At 36.7% G+C, this 25,135-nt stretch overlaps 1 protein-coding gene across 2 annotated transcripts in view; it reads left to right on the plus strand.

The window, feature by feature from the left end:
- Positions 1 to 25,135, plus strand: part of Arhgap15 (Rho GTPase activating protein 15) — a 606,350-nt gene that overhangs the window by 394,696 nt on the left and 186,519 nt on the right. For both annotated transcript variants that reach the window (XM_036185140.1, XM_036185141.1), the window contains exon 11: positions 912 to 989. In XM_036185140.1, coding sequence (XP_036041033.1) covers positions 912 to 989 — 78 coding nt within the window. The remainder of the gene's footprint in view (positions 1 to 911; positions 990 to 25,135) is intronic.

The following is a 25,135-nucleotide window of genomic DNA, read 5'->3' on the forward strand; positions in this document are numbered from 1 at the left end:
TTCTCACTCAGACTTGTCTGTCTGACATTCTAGAGACATGAGAGCATGTATACTAACACAAAAATTATAACATCAACATTCATTGGAGATAATAATAGTACCTGAATAAGTGTCTCTTTTATTTCCCCATTTCTTAGTAATCCTGTAGACTTAGTTATGAAAATAACTAAATAAAATGAGTAAATATGTTAAAAAACCAAACAAGTGATTATCCAAGTTCCCTACCAAGATAAGTTATTTTGATGACCAGTTCCAAAACTATCTGAAACTAATATACAAATAGGCCAGAATTTTCTATATCTTCCTTTTATAATGTAATATTTTAGTAGAGGAACATGCTAGAAACTAGTCAAACATAGAATAACCTTTTTACTCTGTAGGTCAAACATTAAGCTCATACATGCCATGTGGCAGTGATCACAAGAGACAGAGAATGGGGCACAATTGGGAATGGAGATAGAGAGGAGGGTGGGGATGGAAGGAGAGCAACAAATATGAGGACAAAGAGGAAAGAAGAAACAACTTACACATGTCCAATTGTTTTCTCTTTCCAAATAAGGGCAGTTATGTGCACGCAAGCGTGCGCGCGCGCACACACACACACACACACACACACACACACACACACACTCTGTCTTTGCTTCCTGATTGTCTTGAGAATAATCTTAGATATGCCATATAACCCCATGGATTTTTTTGTTGTTGTTGCTGCTTTAATGAAACTTGTATTTGATGCTGATTGTCTCAGCACTTTATGATTAAAATTTTGGGATTAAAATTTTGAACATCGCTTTAGTTGGGGTCCTAGAAATTTGTTTTCTTTGTGGAGAAGGGGTATTTACTTCATTATTGTTTGTTTATATTCTCAGTTCTCCCATGTGCTGATTTGGAACATGCTATTTTGTTTTCAGGCCTAGATGTTGATGGGATATATCGAGTTAGTGGCAATCTGGCAACAATACAGAAGTTAAGGTTTATCGTCAACCAAGGTAAGTGATTTCTTCAGACTTCAGATTGTCAGAAATCACATTTCTAGTGATGCTCAGATGCTGCTGTACATGATGAATGGACAGCAGGAGGAGGAAGGACAATGTGCAGAAATTAAGAAATTACTAAATTATTATCATAAAAATAAACAGTAACCCATGTATCCAGAGATACATAGAATAGAAATCAAACTAATAGCTCATGTAACATAAACAATTAGTAGAATAAACAAAGTAATAAAACAGGAAAGAGAAGAATAAAATAAAGAAAAGTAGCCCAGCTTTGAATAACTGCTTCCAGGTTATAATAGGTACCTGATATGTATTGATGAAGGAAACAATGGACAAATGATGGAAAACATAAGATCACAAACATTTAAACATAAATCACAAACATTTAAAAAGAAAACATGAAAGATGTGCATGATATTAGCACAACACAAATCAAAAATGAGATAAAGTTAACACCCATTTAGTGGAAACATAATGGCACATCACTTTGGGTTCTTACCATCTGATACAACATCTCTGTACTGCCTTGCTATTTCCATACAAAATTCTGAACACAAATATTTACAGCTTTATTCATAACTGTCAAAGTTTGAAGATATTGCTCAGGAGTTTGATGTCTGCCTAGCATGTAGGATGGATGAGGCCCTGGGTTCCAGCCCCAGAGAGGAATGGATAAAAACTTGAAGACAATCAGATACCATTCAGTATGTGAATGAATTTAAAAAAATGGGGTAAATTCATATAATGGAATATTACTGTGATGAGGAAACCACCTACTGAGCCATGACTAGACAGAGGAAACTTAAATGTACATTGCTGTGTGGTGGTATTGTGTTCCCCCAAATATTGTGTACCCTAATAAACTTATCTGGGGTCAGAGACAGAACAGCCACAATATTAAAAATAGAGGATAGGCAATGGTAGCACACACCTTTAATCCTAGCATTCCAGAGGCAGAAATCCATCTGTTCAAGGATACAGCTAAGCATGGTGACTCATGCCTTTAATCCCAGGGAGTGATTGTAGAAAACAGAAAGGTATATAAGGTGTGAGGACCAGAAACTAGAAGCATTTGGCTGGTTAAGCTTTTAGACTTTTGAGGAGCAGTTTAGCTGAGACCCATTCTGAATGAGGACTCAGAGGCTTCCATTCTGAGGAAACAGGATCAGCTGAGGAACTGGCAAGGTGAGATAGCTGTGGCTTGTTCTGGTTCTCTGATCTTCCAGCATTCACCCCAATAACTGGCCTCAGGTTTGATTTTATTAATAAGAACATTTAAGATTCTTGCTACATTGCTGAATAGATGAGGCTAAAAACTACATATGGAAAACTATACAGCATTCCAGGAGAACTATACAGATAGTGAAAGATTCATGGCAAAAAAGGAATTTGAGAGAGAAGATGGGTGAGCACAGAATTTGAGAGCAGTTAAAGAATTTTGTATGACATCAGCATTGTACGTACATGTTATTATCTATTAGCCAAATGCATAAAAAATACAACACAGAGAATAGAAGCTAACATAAACCATGGCTAGCAGTCAACAATAATATATCAACACTGGCTCTTCAGTTGTGACTAAGTTACTTCATCAATGCAAAGTGATAGCACAAGGGGACCGACTCTCTTGGAGGTGTGAGGACGCACGTGATAACTGTACTTAGTGCTTAACTCTACTAAGAGCCTGAAGCTACTCTTAGAAAGTACATTAATGAAAACATAAAAATAAGAAAATTAGGAAAAGAAAAACAGGAAGCTTAAATGACCTTAATGATGTTTAAGTAGTTTCTACATTTCATAACCAGACAAATAACATGTAGGCCAGATATCCATAACATGTTTGTGTCCTTGACATCTTACTTAAACATTATGTGCTCATGTTTCTGTTTTTTTGTTTTTTGTTTTTCAGTAACATTAGTGGGATGGAGGGAAGTGCTTTGGAAATATTTGTGAGAATTGAAACAAACAGGAGGCTCAAAAGACACGTTAGCAGTTACAAGCATTTCCTACTCTTGCAGAAGACCCAAATTCGGTTGCCAACACCCACATCAGGTGGTTCACAACTGCTTGAAACTTAAGTTTCCAGGGATCCAATATCCTCTTCTAGCCTGCCTGGCTACTAACATACACATGGTACACACACTTATACTTGAACATCCACATACATATAAGATACAAAAATAAAAATAAGAATTAGCCAGGCGGCAGTGGCACACACCTTAAATCCCAGTACTCCAGAGATAGAGCCAGACAGATCTCTGTGAGTTTGAGGCCAGCCTGGTCTAAAAAGCAAGATCCAGAACAGGCACCAAAGCTACACAGAAAAACCCTGTCTCTAAAATAAATAAATAAATAAATAAACAAACAAACAAACAAACAAATAATATTTAAAGAATAAAATTAAACAATATACATGATGTTCCCTTAGTAATATGACAGATTCATATTCATTTTCCTTGAAATTAAAAATAGTCAGTGGTGTCTTCAGAAAAACTTAAAAGTTCCTATAGCTAGTGTCTATGTAGCACTGGATCCTCTGGTTCTCCTGTATGCTGCTTTTTGTTTACAGTTATGCCTATTGCTTTCACAATGTTAGAGACTGAACCCTAGCTCACACATGTTCACATGTGCAGTAGTGCTGAGCTACACAGCCCAGTCCATGATTTATTCTTAGGCTGTCCTCACACATTTGCATACTTTTCACATTGTTTTTACATATTCTCTTTACTTCCATTATCTTCCTATCTTCTCTTTCTTAATCTGTACACTCAGGTTTTCTGAAGCATGGTCATTTTTTCCCTTTATTTTTCAAGACCCAAATTCTATGTAAGTGTCATCCTACAGGAAGCCTCCTGTCTTTTCTGTGTTCTCACACTCTCAGTAGATGAATTTATAATAGTATACTGATATCTACTATCTAAAATTCCATCATGTTAAGACCTAATGATTCAACACTTTAGAGAGAATGTAAATATTTTTAGAGAGAATGTAATCAAATGTACATAGGGATGTTATACAAAGAAACGTTAAAACCTGAAGGTCTTGGCCTCAAAATATAGGATCAAGTGGTTGACACACCTTTTCATCTTCCACAAATCTCTATACAAGGTTGGATATGAATATTTCTTTTCTTTTTTCTTTTTTTTTCTTTTTTTTTTTTTTTTTACTTTTTTGAGACAGGGTTTCTATATGTAGCTTTGGTGCCTGGCCTGGGCCTTGAACTCACAGAAATCTGCCTGACTCTGCCTCCCGAGTGCTGGGATTAAAGGCATGCGCCACCACCACCCGGCCTTTTCTTGCTTTTCTAAAAAAAGATAAATTTTGTTGCTTCAATTTTGTGTTTGTATGTGGGTATGCTAATGTGAGTGAGTGTGCATGCCCACAGAGTCAGAGGCATTGGGTCTTCCCAGAGCTGGAGTTTACAGGCAGTTGTGAGCCACCCAACATGGATGCCGGGTATTGGACTCAGGCCGATTCTTCAGGCTTTTTTGCTGTTGTACTTGTTCATAAAGCAGTGCTAGTCTTGCGGCACGCATCCCTGTATTAATAATTGTGGATAAGGATGTATGTGTGCATACTCACGTATGTGTGCATCTATGTGTGTGTATGCCCCTGTGTGTGTGTAGGGGCGGGGTATGTGTATATGCCTTTGTATGTATGGTCCTGTGAGTGTTCCAGGTAGAGGAATTAAAACTGGTAAGAATTAAACTGTTTCTCTATAAACTCAGGTGGAAGCCCTCTTTATGTGTTGACTAGTTCTTTTGACTAGTTGTCCCATAATTCTTGTTTCTGAGAATCTTTAGTGGCTCTGCTTACGACTCATTTGACCAGGCAAAACACTGAACTCAATTTTACATTATTTCTTCATATTGGTCCCGTTGGTCTAAGTCACAGTGTCCTTCTGTGGGTAAAAATTGCATGAAATAGCCCAACCTCATTTTTATTCTGTTTATAAGCAGCTAAAATCACTCTTGTAAGATAGCTCATGCTGAAACCATATCCTGATTGGGATTCTAGACAGCTGGGCAACACATTTCTCCTACAAAGAAGAAATCTCAAAACAGAAGCCATGCTAGAAACAAACACTAGCTGCATTTCCTGCCTTTAAAAAAATTTATGCTCAGCAGTTTGAAAAAGAAAAAAATCTGCAATGAAAATATGAAATCTATCCATCTCATCTTTTACAATCCAAACTTCAGCATCCTCAGAGAGTTTGTAACTGCTCATGTTTCCATGAATGTTGACAATGTAAAGCTGGACAGAGGCCTGAGTTGATATCTGGTAGTATAAATTGTCAGCAAACAGTCTTCCTGTTTTAGAGCACTGTGAACATTCAACACAGTCAACACAAATGATGCAACACTGGGACCTTTGATACTGCTGACTCTGTGTTCTAGAGGTTTTTTGTTTTTTTGTTTTTTTTTGTTTTTTTGTTTTTTTGTTTTTTTTTGTTTTAAAACTTACATATAGTGGAGCCAGAGAGATGGTCACTAGTTAAGAGCACTTGTTTCTTTGGCAGAAGACCTAGGTTCAATTCCAAGTACCCTTGTAGAGGCTCACAACTATTCAGGTGATCCAATATTGGTAGAATTATCAAGGCAACTCCACATAGTTAAAAGGGAGGTTCATTTTGTGGGGTAATTTACAATTGAAGGGATAAGTTACAAGGTCTGGGAAAGGTGTAGCGCAGTCCAGCGGTATTCTCTGGAGAACTCTGTTCGTTCTACCTCCAGCTTCCAGGATCCAGGAACTAAGAGAGTCAGCCCCTCCAGATCTTGGGTTTTCACGGGTACTGTCTCGGCTCTACCTTCTAGGTATGACCTCAATGGGGGTAGTACTTCCAGGTCAAAGATGGAACAACTACCCACTACAATCCAACACCCTCTTCTGGCTTATGTGGCACCAGAAGAAGGTTACATGTACTTACAGGCAGGAAAAATACTCATACATAAAAAGTAAAATTAAAAAACCTTAAAAATTTTGTATGTACACACACACACATATAGATTAAAATTTGATAATGGGAGTATTGTTTGAATTAGTACTTGGAACAAGGAGGCTAACACATGCTTGTGTGCATGTGACTGTGTGATGAAATATAGTGTTGATGGCATGAATTTCCCATGAAAAGTATACAGAGCTAGGCAAACAGCATGCATTCATTTTATAATTTCATATGGGACATAAAAGAATTTGGTGTTCTCTCTTTCTATTAGCATCTTTTATTTCCTCTGTTTTCAACTTACATGATGCCTCTTTTTAAAAGGTTCTAAATATACATTTTTAAAAAAAAATGAGTAAGTCTAACCACTGTTAGACTATACAAATGAAAACTGATTTTTGAGATTTTCAAGAACAGTTGAATTGCAATTTCTGTGTTTCGCTGACTTTTTTGAATGCTATAATCATCAGCAATTCTAAATACACCAGTTGAATGATTCAATTTGTTTTGGTTTTCTGTTTGACTCACTAAACCAGAAAGAATTAGATACCCTTATTATACTTCCAGATCAGATGACACACAAGTTAAATTCAAAGTGATCACTTTTGAAAAACATTTCCTAATTAAAATTAGTAATGCTGATAATAATTTTATTGTATAGGTAGCTACCATTTTCACAACTTACCATATCAGGCTACCTACTGAACTCCCTACATATATATTTAATTTAAGCTTTTCTTCAACCTCATAGTGAAGATAGGTTCAATGATTAAGCTTGTTGTTTTCAGTGAGGAAACTGAGGCTCAGTTGTTCAATGATGTCCCCAGACAAGGGGCTAGGACTAGGTCTCAGATGCCTCTGACTCAAGTCTGTACTGCTCTAAACATTGCCAAGAAGCTACATTTCCCATACACTGATTTCTATTACATCCTCCTTATAAAAACAGAGAAGTGTCTTTTCATGCTGTGCATGCATTTGCACTTCCCTGTTTCCACTCTCCTTCCCAACATTGGTTATCGGTACTACTATTCAACTTGGCTGAAACTATTCAAGAATAGGGATGTTTGTGAAAATGTCACAGGAATGAGGAATCCTGGCACCTCGAATCTCTGTAGGGTTTATGATTCTATGTTTGGATCAAGAAATACTTTGCAGCCATACAGAAAGGCATACAGATTCTGGACTTAACTAGGCTATTGGTACATTACTGAGCAGTGCTCTGCCTTGTTTGTTGAATTTGGTGACAGGTTTCAGTGACATTTTGCTGATGCAACTTTTCTGGTCTATATGGGCATCCCCAAAGAAAACTGGTGCATGACCTTAGATGTCAACCTGTCATCAGCCTGTGTCATTGTGTTGATTCTTCTGCATGACCTGTGACCTCCTGGTGGCTTTCCACCATGGGTGCAAGTATGCAAAAGACAGGCTTCAACATAGAGGATTCTCTGTGGCTGTCTAAAGGACTTTTGACAGTGGGTCTTATTCCCACCAGACTTCCTCACATCAGCACTCAGTTTCAGCTGCCATCTACACATACTGCCCCAAATCCAATCTAGCTGTGACTTTCTTTGGTATTACTTAGATGTCTTCTGGGTTCGCTCTTTATAGAAGACAGGAGGGGTTGGCATCCTCTCTGGAAAATACCACATTTGAAGCATCCCCAGACCCTGAGCCAATGGGATAACTATAAAGCACTGTAGCGAGAGGAGACTTGGGATGTTCAGGACCAGCACTTCATGATACACAGTAACAGATTTTCCCTGCAAGTGTTTGCCTGGAATTGGAGGGAATAACTTCTAACCAGGATTTCAGAATTGATTTCCACAGATAGAAATGCAGATAAGAGATATCATGTTCACATTTTCACTATGGGTGATCAAAATATATGCATTACATAAATCTACATGGCCAAGAATCTTCTATATGCATGCACACACGTGTGTTTGTTGTTTTTAGTAGGAGAGGATTTTTAATTTGTAGTCTTGTACTTTCCCTATATTTTTCAAAAAGATTTTATTTCCACAATAAGACGTATTAGATGTTTGCTGAAAGGGATGATTTTGCTTACTTTGAACTTGCTAATAATATGTCATCACACTGAAAATATTTCATTAGAAAAATAATTTTGTGTTAGCAATTAAACGCAAGCGACTTTTCTACAGCCATGCACCTTAAAGCAATGCACAAGCTTTAGTAGCTGTCTCTCCCATCTCATACAATCTGCAGCATCAAAATCCAATAAAGGAAAGGAAAAGCAGGAAAGAATGTGGACAATTGGCGGTTTCATCTGGAAATAAGCAATCGGATGAAAGAAAAATTTTGAATGGGATTTTAAAACTTCTAGTTGTGTTATTATAAAACAGTCCTTGTGTCAAATCCATTCATTTTTCTATTAAGTGAGTTTATGTTGCTCTCTTGTTATTTTTAAAATGAGTATTTCCTTAAGCCTACTTCACTTTCTTCAGCAACCACAGCATCAACAAAATAAACTGTTATTCATTTTAGCCTATTATATAGGGTGAGTTTCTCTGTTTGTTATTGTTGTTGTTGTTGTTATTGTTGGCAGTGATGGTGGTGTGGTGTGTGTGTGTTTCGTTATTTTTTTAAGGTGTACCTTTTTGGCTTCCATGTGATGAGATTTTATATTAACAATGATTTATTTTTCCCTTAAAGCTAGAAAGTTCACTTGATCATCAAATGGGCAAACTCTAACATTGTTCAGGGCTTTAGAAACTTCCTCTGACCTCATTTTTCAGCTATACTGAGCCTGTGAGCTTGAATGCTATTGATGCTGGAACTCATATAGCTTACTAGCTGCCTAAGGAAGCACATTGGCCACAGTAAGGATTCTTTAAAAAAAAAGAGGTCAAGAAAACAAACTCTTCATATTTCTGAACACAGAGGCCAAAGCAATAAATTATAATTTCTAGTTATTGCAAGCTTAATTGTTCTTTCCATTTTTAATGTACAAAAATTCTGGCCACTAAAGTTAAAGAAAAAGTTATACACTTATTGTGGATTACATTATATAATTTAATACAAAACAGGCAATAAAAGCTGACCTAAAGCTGTAATTGAAGCAATTAAAGGCAATGGCAGTCAAGTGGGAAAGGCAAACCTGATAAGAATCCAAGGACCTTCCCTCTTGTCATAATTCTGAGCTATTCTGTAAGTCTGAAAGGATTTGTTCTGATCTCTTTGAATCACAGAGTCTTCATTTCCAAAATGAGAATTAATATTTTAAAAAGTGAACAAATTAAAAACTGAATCAGTCAACTGATAATTACTATTTACTTTAATTATGATGACAAGAAGTTAGATAAAAACAAGTATTAGTTTTATTAGTAATAATATATTACTAAATATTAATAATCAAATATAGTTCTGTCATCTACATGATAGAATTTTATTTGACGATAATTAGATTCGTTTTCTAGAAAGAGAAATCCAATACAGGAAATTTTTTAAGAGGCTTGGTATCCAGAGTTTTTTCACATTACTAGCCAAATGGATGGGTTTTGGAATCCCTGGATATAAAAGAAAAACTTAATTTCCTTTTACCAATAAATTTGTGATACAGGGAGTGGGTGGAGTCTATGGAAATTTGACAATGAAATTCAGTTCAGGTTTTCCATGGACATTTGGCTACTGAATCTGGAAATTAAATCAGAATTATTTAGCTGCCAACCCTCAAGAACCCTCTAGGAGATTTATAAACTGTATCATCATCATCAGAAACCATCACTACCATAATAGTTAATAAGCCACTCTTGAAAGCTTGCTAGAAAAACAGAGCAAGCTTCCTCCTGCCCTGGTCACACTGCATTCCGACTCTACTGCAGACATGCAGTGCTGTCTGACAAGGTCACTGCCAAATGAGCTGCTTAGACCAATACAAACTGATTATCTCCCAGTTGCTGTGAGTCAGAAGTCAGGGTACAGTTTCACTGAAGGCTCTGCAGTCAAGGTGCTAGCCAGGAGTGGATTCTCATCTGACGGCTTGCCTCAGGGTAGGTTCACATAGTGCTTGGCAGGACTGAGTTTCTGGTGGGTGGTTGGACTCAAGGTCTCAGTTTAACAGTGGCTGCAGGCCTGAGGCTGCATGGACCTTTCTGTAGGCCAATCACAAAATGGTAGCTTGTGTCATCAGAGAAGTATGAAAGAGAAAGATTAATAACAAGACAGAAACTAGAAGCCTGAGTAATGGCAATCATAAAGTGCATACCCCATTTCTTTTGCCACATTCTGTTGGCTAGAAAAATGGCTGTTCCCGTCCATACCCTGGGGGAAGGAGACACACAAGGCATGATCCTTAGGAAGGGAAAATGGCTGTGTGGGACATCTTTGAGTCTCTGCTACAAGAATCAAGTAATGGAACTTTCCAAAAATTAGGATTTGAGAATCATTCATTCATAGTAGCTTCAATTTCAAGTCAGGTTGGTACTATAAATGCATATTTGAAAAGAGGAGAGTTTGTACCTATGTCTGGGAACTTCCACCACAGTATCTGGCTGGCTCTGTTTTGGCTTCCCAGGGAAATACAATTTATCTATCCATAAGTTATACAATATTTGAAATTTAAGAAATAAATCATTATCCATTTTTTGTTAACCAGTTTTCTAATTCATGTAAACTTTCTCTTCAATTGTTGACTAAGTGTTATTCACTACCACATATAAACTGAATCTTTGTATAGTTTTAAAATGCTACAAATGTAGTATACATATGATTAAAATTACTGACAGGTTTCATTACTACAATAATCTTTCAATACTGCACCCTCAGAAATAAATGAAAAGCCTAACAGTTCTCTAACAAAACTAAAGAGTGAATAATATTGAAAAGCATAACAGAATTAGTCCAGTGTCAACAATAGCCAGCCTTTAATTGAGAATCTATTAGATGGCATTATCTCAAAGGCAGGTAGATGTATCTCTAGCCCTCATGGTTCTCATGAGAAAACTGTACATTATCAGATTGTTGAATTCAGTTTATCATCATAGACTCAAAACTATTTTCTTCTTTTGAACACCAGAGTCAAAACCTTCTTCTCATTATAACATATTTTCCTTGTATCCAGCAAATAAGATCATTTTTATAAGGAAAAGCCCACTTGAAATGTCTCTCCTGTAAACAGTCTGCCCGTGAGTTCATCAGGGGTAAAATCTTGATTCATCTGTGTGTCTTCAGCACATAAAGGCACCTGTTATTTTGTATTCTTTAAACAAAATTTTATTCCTACAAAAGAAACTAAGCAAGCTATAATTTGTTAATACAAACCAACTTTATATTACATAAGTATCAAGTTATCTCATTGGTTCCATTTCTTGTATTTCTCAACAACAAAAACAAGTCCTACAGTATCGTCTGTTTTCTCCCAGAGGCCTTTAAAGCTGCATTTAGTTTTTCATGAAGAAAATAAACAAGGGACAGAAATGGGCATTGAATAACCCCATATCTAACTTCACTAACACTAACTTAAGGAAAGATAACTGATTGTCTATCAACACAGCATGCCATTAACAGTTGAACTTACCGGATATGGTATCAAACATAGAGCTTGGCTTGCCGTATTGGCCTCCCAAATGCTAGGAATGATGAGTTAGCTGGATCAAGAGCAATTGATTTGCATTGCTCCTGTTAGTTGATGCTGGTATCCTGATTTTGAATGTCTTGTTTTTGTTTCCATACAAGAAATCCCTGTTGTTAGTAATGATAGCTTTAATGACTCACATATATTCATACATCATCTCTTATCAAGGTGCCCCATGTACTTTGATAACATTACCTGACAAACGTGTCCTATAGAAAGAAGCACTCTCCTCTTCAAAGCTGTTTCAGAAACAGAAACTAATAGTGGCACAGTCAATGGAGAGATGTTTTCACTCACAACCTGAAGATTTGCCCAAAGTTTGCAAGATGCAGGGCTCAAAACAAGATAACTAAGGTCCAAGATAATTAAGGAATTAAGGTCTGAGTGACGGAGTTACACTTTTAGCATAAGAGTCCATCCTCTTTCATGCTTTCATATCAGCGAGCACCCTGGAGGAGGGGTGACAGGAAAGTCACTCAGTTTTCCTCTGCATGAGGAGTCCAGAACAAATACATTATGTGAAACTAAGAGGTGAGGTCTTTGAAATTGGGTGTTTATATGCACTTAAGGAGTTCCTACTCATGCAAGACATTATGTGAGATGCTGGAAATACATTAATAAATGGAACAAATAACATTCCTTAGGCCATAGAACCCCCATATCCATGGACATTCCAATTTGCTGGCCAAGAAGACAGGCAAAAATAGAAAACACCAGGCTCTGGAGGCCTGCCAAATTCAGGCCCTTTCTTCTCCTTAAAAAGCACTAGGGATTGGTGACTTCTATCTTTTATACTAGGTTATCATCTTTTCTTTTACTCTTGTCCAGATTGCTTTTCCTTGTGCATTTTCACCCTTTTGTGCCACATTCTTCCTGAGCACACCACTTCCCTTCTTATTGTTATCCCCACCTTATTCTGATCATATTCTGGCAACTATGAGATCACTCCTGGTTCTGTGCTTAGAATCACATGTTTCTTCAGCCTTTGGGACTTTCAAGTGTGTGTGTTATTATATTGCAACAGCAGATCTGTCCTTTTGAGCAAGAGGCACACCATCATAGGTTTTGCTTATAGACATAATCATGTTATGATTTTTGGAATACATCTCAACAAGAAGTCACTGCTTCTATTGCTATATTCTCATAGTGTTTTGCAACTGTGGATATGTTCTATAACCCTCTGTCTCCTTCACAGTTTTCTGGGTGATCCCCATTATGCCAGTCATGTTCTTATTATGCTCATTATAAGTTCTCAATAAAATTATGCTGCCTGGTCCTCTGTTTGCCAAAGTGCTTGCCATTCTATTTCCACCAGAGATCTACCTGGATTAAAATCACCTCCCAAATCATGGAAGTATCAAGTGTGGCTTCTGAGATTCACGTTACCATGTCCTAAGCCCCTGACAAAGCCATCTTAATGAGCTCACTTTGCTATCCTCATACCACATGTATCCAGTTTTATATTTCTTTTCCTTCTCTCTTTTGCCTTACCCTCTGCTCAACATTAGCATAAAGATTCTCATCCTACAATTCTGTGGGAAGAAAATCTCAGCTGAGGAATTACATAGATCAAATTATTTTGAGAGCAAGACCATGGGTGGTTGTCTTGTTCTTGATGGAGGAGTGCCCGGGAGACTGTGGGCAATGCCTTTCCCTAGATAGATGGTACTACACTGTATAAGAAAACTCCCTAAGCATAAGACTACCTCCAGTCAGTAAGCCATCCCTTTCCCCACTTCTTTGGCTGGGAAGCCAGTTCCTTGGTATGAGGTAATGCTGTATCAAAGAGTAAGTAGGGTGGCCTTCAAGTCCCTGCCTTGCTTTCCCTCAGTGATGAGCTGTGACCTGAAATTATGACCTAAATAAATCCTTTTGACTCCAAAGCTGTTTTTTAAGGGGGCAGGGTATTTGTTCAACAACAGGACTGAAACTAGAACAGTGATAATCTTCCAGACTGAATACAATAAATCATGTCCTCTCCTATTTCCAGGAAGCCTGCAGTCAGGGATCTCATGTAATCAGCTTAATTGTGAGGATTTTAGGTTGTCACAAAAGCTGTTTTTGACTGATAATATTAGCTCATGTCAAATTATAGCATTTCCATAGCCATCTTTCCTGAAATCTTGTTTCTGGTCCTCAAATTTTCTGTCTCTCTTGTGTGTACTGATTCTCACTTCTGGATGAATATCACTCACTTGGATTCTACATCAAAGTGGAATTTCTGCTAGCATTACCCTTACTGCTAATCTAGTAACCTAAAAAAAAAAAATCCCTCCATCTTGAACACTTAACACACAACAAACTATAACCCAAAAGCAAAAGGCCAAATAGAACCCTTGCAGAAGTTTAAGTGCAGTAGGACTTTGAGACGTTCACATTTGCAAATGATATAGATGGAAGTTTTTTTAAATTATCTTTTAATCTGCTTCTCCACTTGTATCTCCCTGTGTCTGTGGAAGAAATGATGGTCAAGTGTTTGTCATTTGAATAGGACAAGAAAGGGAACTGTCAGATGTAATGCAGCCTCTTGGCACAAACATATGCCACTGCTACTGATGAACTTTTCAAACATTACTTTTCATGCTTACTCCAAAAGAAAGACACTGTAAAGCAAAACTTCTCCTTTCTCACCTGCTAAAAGCAATGTGTTCCCATTCTTTACAGAATGGTCAAAGTAGGTTTTTAAATGGTTTAAAGTTTCAAGGACTTTTCTCCTTTGCTTATTCTTCTACAGAAAAGGAATTTATAAAGTCACATTTTTTTTAATGACCCCTGTGCTAGAGAATGGAAGTACCCCAAACATGTTCCACTGTAGGAAAATCAAAAATAACATGGAAACTCCAAATATGTTAGCCTATTGAGAATATTTATTAACTAAATAATTTAATAATGAAGAAAATGCCTACTTGATTAATTGTTACAGAGTAAAAATTACAATAAAACTGTCTTGATCAGTGCTTTGCAGAAGCGCCATTACTGTCTGTGCGGTTGTTTAACAAGGATTTAATTGGAAAGATAAGTGAATGCACATTTAAAAGTATTGTTAATTTGCTTTATAATCACCCCATCCTTCACAGTATTGACAGCACAAGGCACAAACCCCTTTCTGTTTAACAAGTATTATTTTCCATATGTGCACAATAAATTTCAAAACAGTAATTGGAAATTTTATGGGTTCCAACATACCTAGTGCAACGGGTTTTGAGGTACACTTTCATTATAAAAGGTAACCCAGTTTTAATTCTTGGAAACAAGTGATGAATCTTTATCACTTGTACCCCATTTAGAATCCATTTTTCTCATTTCTTAAAAGAAAAAAGTTCATTCTAGTATTTTTTTTGTCTAATAATATTAAGATTGAGATGAGGTAGAAAGGAGAATATTTTTAGTCAGTGATTATATTGCATATTTCTTTCTTCAAAATGCTTAGAAGCATGGAAGAATGTAACCATGGTGCTTTATAGACTGTGGCTGCAGCAGAAACACCTGGATCCTGAAGTGGTTGCATTTAAACCCATTGAAGGAAACGAGACAGCAGTCATGATCATCTTTGACTGGGGCCCATCCCTCAGCCACACAGAAGAACAGGGGCTCAGCCTCCTGAGAATCTAATCTGCATGGTTTACAAATTATTCCTGGGTTTTCTAAGCTACAAGGAATTCAAAATGCCTGACTCCAACTATACCTTGGGAGATGGTCATTTACTTCATCCAGTGGAGAAAAAAAAAATGTAGAAATGTCGAGCATATTAGCTGACTGTGAATGCATCTCAATCCCTAAGTATTATTTCAAAATAGAAAGAGAAGGCAAGTGTGAGCTTTGGCTTAAAAATGGTAAACTATAATGGAAGGTTTGGTCCCATAGTCACCTATCCAGTTTTCCAAATATGACAAGCGAGAGTGGCCTTTTTTTTTTTCAAGTCAAGAACCCAAAACTATGCAAAGATGCTTAAGACCCGCCCCCCTTAACTATGGCTGCCTCTTGTTAGAACTGGTAGAAATTCTTAGTCTTCTTTAAATGGTTTTTGTGGTGATGGTTGTTGTTTGGTTTTATTTCTGTAGATAGGAATCATTTCAACTGTCAACGCTTACAAATTATGAATATGTTTCCTTAGAATACTTTCCTATGTAAATGCCTTGTTCTCTGATAAAACAAGTGTATCTTTAATTTGACTATGTCTCTAAGTTATGACAATAAATGAGGATATCCAACCATTAATACTAATCCATGTGTCACAGGGTCCTTTCTTCATTTCTACATCTGACTTGTGTATTTTGACTTCTTTAGTCAAAATCCTCACATGCTGGTTTTTCATTCCCTGAGTGTATATATACTTTTGTGTGGTAAAAGCCATACTATATACACACACAAATATCCTTTAAATATTAGTTTTCTTTCTTCTTGGAATTTCTCCACTGAGCTGTGAGTTTTACAACCATTTGTCTTGGGTGAAAATGTGTTCAGACCCAAGTGCTTTCCATGTCCCTTTCAACTAGACAGAGCTAAGATTGGTCAATAACGAAGTGTCCAGCAGTCCTTCAATTAACTGAAATGAAGAAAATGTAATGTTTGTTAAGAGAATCAGGATGCTGAGAAGGGGGAGGCTCTATGTTTCTGTGCCTTCCTGCATATGAGGGAGCCACGGGGTGCAGGAAAGAGATGAGGCTTTTTATGCTCCGGTAGGGGGAGCTTTCTTTTCCCTACTGTACGAACAGCATGGTGCATGTGTTTAAATATGCCATCCTGAAATGCAGACTTTTCATTTTCATTTTGCAAGTGGGAAATTTCACTATGTGATGGGCACATTACTCTTCTTAGCGACACATTTTGTGCAAACTCATTTGGGAAAGAATAGGAAATTTAGAATACTGCCTTCATATTTCTTCTGGAAATGTTAGCCTGAATCCATTATTTCCAAACCTGATGAGGATTACAGTTCATTTGTATTTCACAGCAACCCATATTGTATTCTGTTTTGTGAAGTAAATAAGAGATGATGCTGTTCTAATGGTGCTTGGGATTTGCTTTCCATATGAATAGTTTTATTTGGGGGGCAAGAGGAAAGGGAAAGGAAACAGAGACTGAAATAGATGATTTAGCCTTCACTATATGGAGTGTGTTATTCTGACAAAGAAATGCCCTGAATTATTTTTATAGATAATTTAAACTGGAGGAGGTGGGATTAAAAACTTACTTAGGTCACTGAGCATATACATATTCAAGTGACATTATAAAAAGCACTGTTGGTAACACCCAAATCTATCTCTATTTAACTTCATTTAAAATTCTTGTGGACTAACCTGATTTGATGGCCAAGTAGGTGGGTGCTCTGTGTCACCCAAAGGAGTTTTCTTCAACGTGATTCCCCACCAGTGTTTCACTGTCCCTGACATAATTAGAAATCAGTTCATTCTGCCTAAGCAGGAAGGGCAAACAATTTGGCCTTTTATATCAAAAATATGTTTATTGCAACTGATTAGGAAGTTGTGTTAAGAAGGCTAGTGCAGCATTGTCATTAATAAGTGAGAAAGAGTTCTGTGATTTATTCAGAGTAGATGGCATGGGCATTATTTTTTAAACAGAAACAAGTTCTAGAGAGTGCCACAGTGTATGGCACATAGTTTCTATTTCTGCATTACAACGTGACATTAATAAAAAACTGACTCTTGTGTGGCAGCTGCTATGCACAGCTTACTCCTTGTGAACACACCTCTTTTAATCAACCAGGACAACACCCAGACCAGTGAGAAAACCAAAGATGGCAAACAGTAGAGTCAGAAGAGGTGAAGGTCTTATGACAAAGGGTGAAGAACTCCGGAAGTACTGAGAACTTTAAAGGAAAAAGAAAGAGCCTTAATTTTAGCAAGTAGTTGGAAGAGGAAGTCATATCTGACTTAACCATTGTACCAGAGCCAAGTCTGTTTTACCCACTAACAGAATTCTTCTTTGGCATTAGGTATAACTAGACTATTTTGGTCGAGTCCCATCCGTTATGCAAATCACCTGCTTAGTTCATTTTCATTGGCATAAAAATTTTCAAAATAATTTTCCATAGAAAAAAAATTCCCCTGCCCCTCAATGATTTTGGCTGTTAATCACCAACATTATGATTCTGTCCATAAAGTTCTCAAACTAGCACTAGAACTAAACTTTCTCAATGGGATAATCTTTAAAAATCATCTGTGATAGGAAAAAAAAATCTTAAATCACAGTCTTAGAGAATTTTTTTCACACATTATCTTCATTTCCTATGGACATAAGCTGATGGACTTTGTAAGACAACTGGTTACTTTCTACACTCTCTCAGCTTAAAAATAACAAACATCAATGGAGAATAAAAATAAATGTTGATTTTCCTTAATGTATGTATTGGGTCTTCCAACTTAGGAAAGTTCTAAAGCTAAAAATTCAGCACTATTAGAGAGGCAAAGTAATAAATAAGAAATGTGTGTGATTATTTAGGAATATTTCATGAGATACAAAGTTAGTCAGCTGAACCCAAAACAAAAATGAATATCCTTTTCTTTATGTGCCTGGAAAATTAGGAAACCATCAACTTTAAGCAAAACTAACCTCTAGGTTGAACAGCATCATTAGAATGTGAAGTCTGTCTCTCACCCCTTCTGAACTCCATATTGAGTCTGTTCTCAATTTTACAGGGTTGGAAAAGGGCCAACAATAGCTCTGAGTCACACTCCCTAATTCTAGTCAACCCATAATCTCTTTTCCCAAAATATATATATTGTCTATATTACCCAAATAGGGTCATTAGTCAATCTTGGAATCAACCACTCTGACTAAGCTGATTGCCTTTACCAAGGTACCAAGGTTCTGAGGTCCCAACCCACCTACGCACATATGTGGGATGGAAGATGTGGTGTTTATCCTGAGGAATACCATATCCCAGCAGCAAGATGTTTCCCACCACTTGTGTTTCACAGTTTGTTGATGAGTACCACACTGTGGGTACTGATAAATAAAAGAGAGAGGAGGGGTCACTGAAGCAATTCTTCTACCTGCAAATAGTTTTTGTAAATGCTTGAAACTCACTAAGCAAACACATTTTGTAGGGTTTGGAAGATTTTTAAACATGTCAGTAAAATTGCTTGAGGATTTGATATACTCATTCCTTGCTGTAATTGATTTGTTCAGTAAAGGGATAATTATTTCTAAGTTACATTAGCTAACTTAGTCAGACACACAAGTATGGACCCTCCCATGCCCTGAATCATTTATTATTATATAATAATAATATATTTAATAGTTTTGAGAAACAAGCCTGCTTTCAGTATTTTAGGCATCACCATTTATGCCAGGCATATGATGACATGTGAGCATCTGTATACCAACATACAGAGAACTGAATCTGAGAACACGAAATTGGAGATACTTAGCCTTGGACAGAAATGGCAAATGTTGAGGAATCAGAATAATGGTGTAGAATTATGTAGCTGAAAATGTGGTGAACAGAGACAGTCAGCAATTCAACAGTGGTATTGAGATCATGGATAAGTGCTGGCTCTCCTTACATCCCCCAAGGTATTTGGGACATAAAGAAGCATCAGTTTTTGGTCAATGTTTTGATTGATTGGTCCTGAGATTTATATAGGGAAAAAAAATGAGCCTCCATATAAGAAGAAAAAACTGTTGGCTCTTTTTGTTATATCAGAGACACATGACAAAGCATTCAAATATAGTGCAAATAATTGCAAACTGACGTATCCAGCAGTTTAAAAATTGAATAAATAATTTAGCTTTTACACATGGGCAACTCTTGCTTAAAAACTACAAGTCAGAGCTCTCCTATTTGAATCTATTTTATTTTGTTAATAGATGAGCTAATATGATAAGCATTTAATTGTATAATATATTATTAGCCATTTTCTTTGGCATACCATTAACTTTAAATAGTATTAATATTTAACATTTTATAATAAACACTACAAAGTTCTTATTTTTCCAGCTGAACAGAAAATGTGCATTGATAGTAAATCTCTTTAAAGTGGGTTTTAAGAGGCTCAGTATATGAAACTTGTTCCATTTATACTGTTTGATCAGAAATACTCAAAATGTCACAGCATAATAAGGCAAATGGTGTAAGATGACAATGATGCCAAAGTTGTATTATGATTTTGTATTCAAATACAATGTGTTGCATAATTAGGCATAATTATGTATTTGAATATTTAAGAGAGCATTTAAAATGGGGAAGTAGGTAAGTGTATTAGCTTCTCAAAGATGGGTAAATCAGAAGGTGTAAAGTAATAGTTACCATTTTTTATTGTATGGTACTATAATAAAAACACAAATTTGCCAGCCGAGGCCTACAGTTATCTCACAATTATGGGCACTATCTTGGCAGATATGGATCTATATGACTTTGACCAACCAATTTTCTCTACTTTAGAAAATATCAGCAAATACCATCAGTATTTAGTGAGTGGTGGACAACTGAACACCCTCAGTTATATAGGTCAATGTGATGCTCTTTGCTCCAAAGGCAAGGATTATGTCTTTACTGCCAGCTAGCATTCCCAGAAAGGCGTGCCTTTATCATAAGAAGAACTAGACCAAAAAGAATAAAGGGAGTGCTCCAACCTATACCCATTTTCATAATAATCTTCTAAAGGTATTCCCATTTGCATTAAAGCAGCCAAGTTTTCAGCTAGGGAGGGCAATAATAAGAAATCAAAAGCTTAAGTAACAAATGAACTTCCATTCCCTGTTAATAAAAATGTTGATATACCTTTAAGTGAGCAAGAATGAAATTTGAGTTCTTTCAACCTTTCCCACATAGAGCTTTTCACTCACTATTAATATTTGAATATTTGTTTCTATTAAAAAAGAACACTAAGAGATGATAAAAATGTCTTGGTTTCTAATTCTACCTGAATTTTCAATGATCTGAACACATGATCAGATGAGGTCTATGGAAGGTAATAAAATTAGAAGAAAAATCCATTCAGTTTGTGTCTATTTCTTATTAATTTAGCTGTGATTTAATAAGGAGACTGAAAGGTAAAAGGGTAGAAAGAGTTGCCTTGGTTCACTGTTCAATAAGTCAGTTCTGTCAGAGATGAGCCCATTTCAACAGAGTAAATTAAAAAGACAAAATTTAACTCAAGGATGGCTACAAGTTAGTGGCAAGGCAGATGAATTTCTCTAGGGATGTTCATGGTCTCCAGAAGCATTCACCACCCAACTATTTTTCAATTAACAGCTGGCATGAAGTTTTGCATGCCTAAAGTGAATGTACATATGATAAGAAGAAATCAGCATGCTCACTCTACCACTGTGATCCTCGTTGACAGTGCGTAGTTACACTAAAATTACAGTATACTAAAACACAATAATACAGTTATAAGATCTACTGAGGACGTATGGGCCTGAACAGTGCTAAGTTTAGATCAGCAGTGTATAATTGATCATCAAAATAACCCTATCAAGCAGGTGCCATTATCATTCCTGTCTTCAGGTGAAAGTATTAGGCATAGTGAGACAAATAGTTTGACTGTGTACAGAATTAGCAATTAGGACCAAATACAGGGAGGGATTCTTGAGTAGAGCCTGTTTTCGAGGACAATTGGCTGATTAATAGCATCACAAAAACAAAAAGATACAGGAGCTAAGTGATCTCTATCCCCAAATGCTGGAAGTGTAGGAAAGCCATTTCCTGAAAATTCACTTGAAGAAGTCTCATTTTATCAGACCAGCAATTTCTTTTCTTGCCCAGTGCATATTGGAGGCCATGCTCCAGCCCATCCTGGGATATATACAGAGTCCTGCGAACACTTGCAAATTTATTGTTTCAAATCAGGGTAACCTGTCACCCCTTCTCCAATGTGAGTCTTGAATCTGCCACATAAAGGTTATTGCTTGCTTGCTTTTCTAGTCTTCCTTGATTCCATCTATGCCCTGGTTAGCGAATTTAGCTTCATCTAGTCATTTACTTAGTTAGTTAGTTAGTTAGTTACTTACTTACTTACTTACTTACTTATTTGCCTGCCTCCTTCTTCTCCTTTTAAAATCCTGAATTCCTTAAGGGAAAATATGGCTTCTCAGCTCTACCTCTACTATACAGCAGTGGAATTTGTGCAGACATGTGATAAGTAAAAGGATATTACATGAGCCATTACAAAAAATAAATAAAAAGAACAATTTAAAAAGAATTCAAGCTATACATGGAGCAAGTAGCCCCAACTTCAGAATTGATGTCATTGTGCCTCTTTCTTTCCTCAGTATCTCTCCAGCTTCATATGCTCAGCATCTCAAGCAGAGCAAAATTTCAACTCTCCAAAGAAAATTCTGGAAAGGCTTCCCAAGATTAGAGCTTCTCTCCCAGTCTTTCCATCAGTGGGAGGGGCTTTAAGAGGAAGGAGCAGGGTAGTTTCTTTCCCTGAGGACATTACATCTAGAGACTGAAAAATGATAAATGTCGTTTCGTTTTCCTTTATTTCAAGTGTTTACGAGATTTTCTTCTACATGCTGAGCAGTCTCATTTTGAGTTTAATATTGAATGTGATATAAGACGCACACATCTTTTCCATTATAAGACATCACATTTCAAATCCCCATACTGTGTGTCTCTGCACTTGACAGATGGTGTCCTGCAAGGCAGCGGCCAGTAAGAGGCATGATCGGACTAAATTGGAAGCATGAGGCAACGGGGTGTGTTTTTATTAGGAGGGCAGGGAGGAAATTTGAGGGGACTGGGGTAGAAGAAATCACCCACAGATGCTGCTCTCTGTCTACCGGTAGATGTGATTTTTGAATTGGGGTAATTCCTGTTTGTGTGACAGTTCATCAAAAATTGAGGGCACCACTTTTGAAAATTGCCCATGGTTTCATTTCCCAAACTAGATGCAGGCTCTGTGCCTTTGATTATTAGAATTATTCAACTCACTCAGTGGCCCAAAGAGGAGGACCCTTGGTAAATACTACCCCAACTGGCATTGTGCAAGAGATTCTTAACAGAAAGAAGAGGCAGCAGAGCAAAACCCATGTCTTTTTTTAGACAAGTATTGTCTAAACACACAGTGGCAACCCATGAGTTAGCCAAAGTAACAATATAGAGAATCTTTTCTCTGCTTCAGAAAAGCTTATTTGGGTTGAAGAGGTAGGCAAACAGAAAAACATGGAGACAAACTATTTTCTACATATATTAAGCAAGTTTAGATACTTTGTGGACAGCAGTTCCATGTGTGTCTAATGTTTAGCTTTTTGCTGAAACACTTCATTTAAAGCCATACAGTAAATATTGCATGCCAGTTTACCTATGAGTGACAAAGGGACAATAATATATAACTTTTTCATACTTAATAACAATTAGGCAGTTCTTTTAGCAGAAGGTAAATCTTGAAACTGTATAAAGTTGAGCCCCAGCTCTCTTCTTATAGAATGGGGTCACTCATGTAGAAAGGAAGATGGAAGATGGGGTGGTAACGAACACATGAGTATGTGCTGGCTCCATTACAACAGGAAGTTCAATTGTTTGCGGTCCCATTTTGAGCTCAACCATCCTCGTGATCTTGCTGAGGGCCACATGAGCATTGAGATAGTCAAGGTTTAAATTCTAAGAGGTATTTTAAGAAAAGAGTGTATCACAAGCACTGGTGGCACATGCCTTTAATCCCAGCACTTGGGAGGCAGAGACAGGCCAATCTCTGTGAGTTCTAGGCTAACCTTGTCAACAAAGTGAGTTCTAGGATTGCCAAGTCTACACAGAGAAACCATGTCTCAAAAAAACTAAAACAGAGGAAGCAAAGAAAAGAGGATGCTGACACATCATGACAGGGATTGAGTAACCAGTGACATAAATGTCAAGTACCAACACCAAACAGTTTATCATAGAACTATAATTGTCTTCTTTTAGAAGAATAATTAAAAAACCAATGCATATGTTTTATATTACTCAAAAGCATTCCACCAGGATGCATTAGTCCACAGAAGCAATGGTTCTTCCAGTAGAGAAAAGCCAGAGCCATTTCATCAGACTCATTGTAATTTGATTTATTTGTTTGTTTCATGAACTTGTCTGAACTACTACTTTTACAAAAAATCAACTTCGTGATTTTTTTCACTCAAAAAGAAGACTAGTGTGGAAGGGAGGGGCCAAAAGGGTATACAGCATGGATTTGCTGAATGGAATGTGATGAATTCAAGGCCTCAGAATTCAAATTTAATGTATATTCTGTTAGGGATATTTTGTATGAGATTATTTAACTATGAAGATTAAGCAGGCTGGAGGATTTCTTGTGAGCAAAGGCAAATTAGAAATACTTTTATTGAAATAATTCTGAATAAATAAGAGTTTTCCAAAGTGAGAGATAGATAGGTGATAGGTAGGTAGGTAGATGATAGATAGATAGATAAATGATAGATAGATGATAGATAGATAGATAGATAGATAGATAGATAGATAGATGATAGATAGATTAAACTGATTACTACAAAATACTGTTTATTAATTTACAATTAAACATCTACAGCTAATTTTATATACTTTGTTTCATACAAAAAATAAATATTTTAATTTACATTCTATAGCTGGCCAAGTTTTTTTTTTTTAAATATGAAACAAGTAAAGAATCATCATCATCATCCATGTATTTTTATTTAGTAGAGACACATTCTGTTGACATCAGATGTTGAAAAAGTCCTAAGTGTAAAAGTCCAGAACAGCCTGTGTGGAGCTGCCTATGTACTTGAAGGGCAGGCTGGAGAAGCAGCAGATGTCAAGTCCCCCATGACTCTGAGCACCTGAACTGTGCAATTGTTCACAGGGAGCATGCAGACAAACATAAAAGATACCAATGATACTGCAAAAGAATCTGGATTGAAAAGATTGAAAATTGGATCATGTAACATACACCACAAATCTGTAGAAGCTGATTAAACTCAAACAATAATTCAGTGAAGCAGCCTGTGTGAATTGAAATGAGTAATGTCCTACATTTTACTCTCAAAACTTAAGTCTACATTCCAAACAACAACAACAAAAGAACAGATAAATATGATTAGATCAAAGTCACCAGCATTGGAAGTCTCTAATTCTAAGCAGACCCAATTAATTTCTGTTTAGTTTTGAAATTTCTTATGAACACCTCAGTATTAGTGTTTTATTTTTTGCCACCAGAATAGTTTGACATTCTTCTGTTCTCAGTGCTGATAAGGACACTGAGAGCTCACAGGTCTATTGGATGATGATTAAGATACCATCCCAAGATTTTAAACTGTCCTTTCCAAATTTAGACCAATACAAAGAAAATCTCACAGGAAGTTCCTGGTTTCAAAATCAAAAGAGTGCAGAGATAGTCTTCACTTTGTGACTTTTTCTCTTAATTATGTATCAAGTAAACAGAGGCTATCAGATGCCTCAAATCTCTGGGCAGCTGCATTGCTGTGTCAGAAGAATAGTTTAAAATTTGATTGTGTTAAAGTATTGATGCCTTCTGATGAAAATACAAATGATATAAACATATGCACAGAGAATATATATAGCATCTCAACATTCCACAGATGAACAAATACCTGTGCGCATTCAAGCACCCTGCACTCTAGAGAGCCCTCTGTGTAGTGTTACAGACAAAGGACAGACTTAGA

The sequence above is a fragment of the Onychomys torridus genome, chromosome 4 (genome assembly GCF_903995425.1).
Source record: "Onychomys torridus chromosome 4, mOncTor1.1, whole genome shotgun sequence".
Lineage (NCBI taxonomy): Eukaryota > Metazoa > Chordata > Mammalia > Rodentia > Cricetidae > Onychomys > Onychomys torridus.